This window comes from Neolamprologus brichardi, chromosome 3 (assembly GCF_056152115.1).
Source record: "Neolamprologus brichardi isolate AB-2024 chromosome 3, ASM5615211v1, whole genome shotgun sequence".
In the NCBI taxonomy this organism is placed as follows: domain Eukaryota; kingdom Metazoa; phylum Chordata; class Actinopteri; order Cichliformes; family Cichlidae; genus Neolamprologus; species Neolamprologus brichardi.
Genome location: NC_142106.1, coordinates 61,869,432 through 61,873,242, shown reverse-complemented (window position 1 = coordinate 61,873,242; position 3,811 = coordinate 61,869,432). Strand labels below are relative to the sequence as shown.

The following is a 3,811-nucleotide window of genomic DNA, read 5'->3' as shown; positions in this document are numbered from 1 at the left end:
TGCTAAAGGAGGCCGAGGAGTAACTAAACATCTGACACAATGAGCAAGAAAATGCAGGAGGGACAGGTGAAGTAGCCATGGTGCTAACGAGTCGGCTGCGAGCTAAGCTAAGCTAGCGAAACAGTACAGACACAGTGAGTGAATACTTTGGCTATAAATTAGGTCGTGAGCACACAGAGATTGTGCTTCTGATGAAGCACGAGAAGATTATACTATGAAAAAAGAATGTATCTAAAAGTTTTTAATTAAATTGCTAAGCAGATAAGCTACTCAGAAACACCACTGTGTTTGAGCAGGAACAGGAAGTGATACTCTACCACAGAGCGAGCGAACACCAAGTGGCGTCCCACAATACTATGATGTGACAGTGCGCTCACACAGAGGCGTTGCTGCTTCAGTTGCGTGGTTTGCCAATATTGCTGTAAATAAGACTTTTCTTCCTGCAACAGAAAGATGGAGGCATAATTTCATGACACAAATCAGTGACACAGATTTAAAACACAATTCATGAAATATGTCAAAAGTTCAAACTGTTGCCATAACGTGTATACATTGCTGTGACCAGTGATGCCGGTAACGCGTTGCTTAGTAACGCGTTACTCTGAATATGACCACTTTTTCAGTAACGACTAATCCAACGCGTTACTATTTCCATAACAGTAGTCAGATTAAAGTTACTTGTCCAAATCACTGTACGTTACTAATTTTTAAGCAGAAAGATTTGGTTTCTTCTTTTCGTCTCAGCGGATGACAAACGCATACGTGTCGTGAAACGTCACATAAGCGACAGGTAACGTTTCCCGCTCACAAGCAGCCAGCGATGTAAAAAAAGTGTAAACAACAATGGAGGGAGAGAGATGTTCGTTCTTTAGCTGGAAATGTGGTCACTATTTTGAGTTTCTGTCAACTAAAGATTTCAATATTAAGGTTCGTTGTACACTCTGTGTTGGCGAAAAAGTTTTATCTACCTTCAAAAACACTACGTCAAACTTAAAGAAACATTTGGAGTCGCAGCACAGCACAGTCAAACTCACAGAGAGAGTCCCACCAAGTGGTCCGAAGCAAAGAGACGTGACTTTCACAGAAGGTCCTACACCCCCCAAACAACAAAAGTTGGACTTTGGTGCAAAACCAGTAAGTGATGAAGAATTGAAGAATTTGGTCGCGCAGTATATTGTAGAAGAAATGCTACCTATAAACACTGTTGACTCGCCCTCGTTTCGTGCCATAATAAAAAAGATCCCTACTTCTGTTAATGCTGAGCTGCCTCACCAAACGACTTTTACTTCTTACTTGGAGAAGGAGTTTACAGAAATGGAGAGAAATTTGAAGGCCGCACTGAATGAGATTGACTTTGTTTCAACTACCGCGGATATTTGGACTGCTAACAACAGAAGCTGTATGGGAGTAACGCTCCACTGGATCAGTAGAACCGCATTAGAGCGCCACAAGGTTGCATTAGCATGTAGGCGAATTCGTGGTAGACACACGTATGATGTCATTGGTACAGAAATCGAAAACATCCACTCCTCTTATGGATTACTCAACAAAGTAGTTGCAACAGTTACTGATAATGGATCCAACTTTGTTAAGGCGTTTCAAGTTTATCATCCTGTCACGGAGTCCGATGATGAGACGCAGGAGGAAGAGTCCAGCCCCAAAGACGATGATGTCACTTTTTCTGATCTGTCAGAAATCCTCTCGGCTGAGAATGAAAGTGATGGTCAGCTGTCTCTTTTCAACATAATTTGCACACGTGATGTGGAGAAACATTTAACAACCAATGCAGAGAGCAGGGCTGTGTATAGGAGCAGCACAGCAAAATGCACAGCTCTTTGGACCAAATCGAGTAGATCTACACTTGCATCAGAAACAGTGGAAGAAATCAGCAAAAGAAAGCTCCTAATACCAACATCCACAAGGTGGAATTCCTTTTTTGATGCTGTAAAGAGAATTGCAGAAATCCCCATGGGTGAGCTGAATACTCTGTGCACAAAGCTAGGACTGAAGTGCTTCAAAGATCAAGAATACCAGTTCCTGCATGAGTACTGCATGGCCATGAAACCTCTGACTGCAGCACTGGACATTTTACAAGGCGACTGTCCATATGGAACTTTACTACCAACACTTGAAGTTCTGATGCAGAAGACCCAGGCTGTGAAAGATGCCCTCTCCAGGATGACTGCAGGCCTTCCAGATGCCATTGTACAGGTACGCTCCCATCTTGAAATTAGTCAAATTTTTTGCTTCATACAATTCACAAACATGGAACAGAATATTAATTATCATTGAAAAATAAGATTAAAACAATTAAAATGTTTACAAGTAACCTAAAACAAAATAAATCCATAATACTGATCTCATATTAGGCATGGTTTGCAAATAATTCAATAACATAATAAATTGTAGGCATAAAAATATCGATTATGTTTTTTAGGCTATTCAGACTCATTTCGCCGGTGTGCTGGACGACAAAGATGCCCTTCTCGCAGCTGCCAGTTGTCCAAAATTCAAACTCCAATGGCTGAGAGATGCAGGAAGGAGGGAGCGAGTAAAACAGCTTCTGACAGCAGAGTGTTGCACCACTGCTCCTCTGGCAAAAAACCCTCCCAGTGTGCCCAGTGCTACTACATCTAGCAGCCAAGGTAAGATGGACTTTTTCACTTTTGAGGCAGAGCCAGAGGAGGAGACCTATTCTGCAGAAAAAGAAGTCATGGACTTCCTGATGTCAGGCTACGACTTTCAGATTCTGCATAAGTTTTCAAGCATAAAGACAATTTTTTTAAAGTATAACACTCCAACCCCATCAAGTGCTCCTGTGGAGCGACTTTTTAGTCTGGGAGGTTTGGTGCTCACGCCTAAAAGAAATCGACTTTCTGACAAAAGGTTTGAGAAGCTTCTGTTAATGAGGTACAACCACTGGTTTACTCGCTCCACTCTACTGTTTCCCCCATAACATGGGTTAGGGGATGACAACATATACTGAAAAAAAGAGAATGGGGAATCCAATTTAAATAACTATTTACAAGTAATTGAATTAAGTTTATCAAAGTAACTTAATAAACTTATTAAAGTTTTCAAGTTGATTAAATTAAATCAATTACTTGCAAGGAAGTAAGGTAATTTAAGTTGGACCTGCAGTCTCTTTTTTTTCATAAGATTAGTCCAAAGTTACAAAAGCGGACAATCGTGCTTACATGTGGATGGCATAAAAAGTATCTTAAGGGAAGTCAAGAAAGACTCTTTGTTTGTTTGTTTGTTTTTTTTATAAAAAGTATTTATGTTAAATGAAGTCAACTTATTTGTTTTTATAAAAAGTATTTATGTTAAGTGAAGTAACAAGACTGTCTTTATTTTCATACAAACAAGTATTTCTGTTAGGAAAAAAGTTTTAAGTTCAACTGCAAATGTCAGGAGATATATTGTTGACATTACTGTTAAAATACACTTCCAATAAAGTGAGTATTGGCAAAACCGGTTGATGTTTTTATGTTGAGGCAGTGGGGAGTGTTATTGGCAGCTTCTGAAAGTAACTAATAAAGTAACTAGTAATCTAACTTAGTTACTTTAAAAATAAAGTAATCAGTAGAGTAACTAAGTTACTTTTGGAAGGCGTAATCAGTAGTCCGTAATATATTACTTTTTCAAAGTAACTGTGGCAACACTGGAAAGGAAAAACTCAATGCATCATGGGAATCCCCCGGCAGCCTACGTCTATTGCAGCATAACTAAGGGAGGATTCAGGGTCACCTGTTCCAGCCCTAACTATATGCTTTAGCAAAAAGGAAAGTTTGAAGCCTAATCTTAAATG

The 3,811-nt window shown here is 39.6% G+C and overlaps 1 protein-coding gene across 1 annotated transcript; it reads left to right on the top strand.

The window, feature by feature from the left end:
- Positions 1-843: 843 nt before the first annotated feature.
- Positions 844-2,956, top strand: LOC148106017 (uncharacterized). Its single transcript, XM_087839448.1, has 2 exons — positions 844-2,211; positions 2,438-2,956. Exons 1-2 carry the CDS (start codon positions 844-846, stop codon positions 2,954-2,956), a joined length of 1,887 nt encoding a protein of 628 aa, XP_087695574.1.
- Positions 2,957-3,811: the final 855 nt, after the last annotated feature.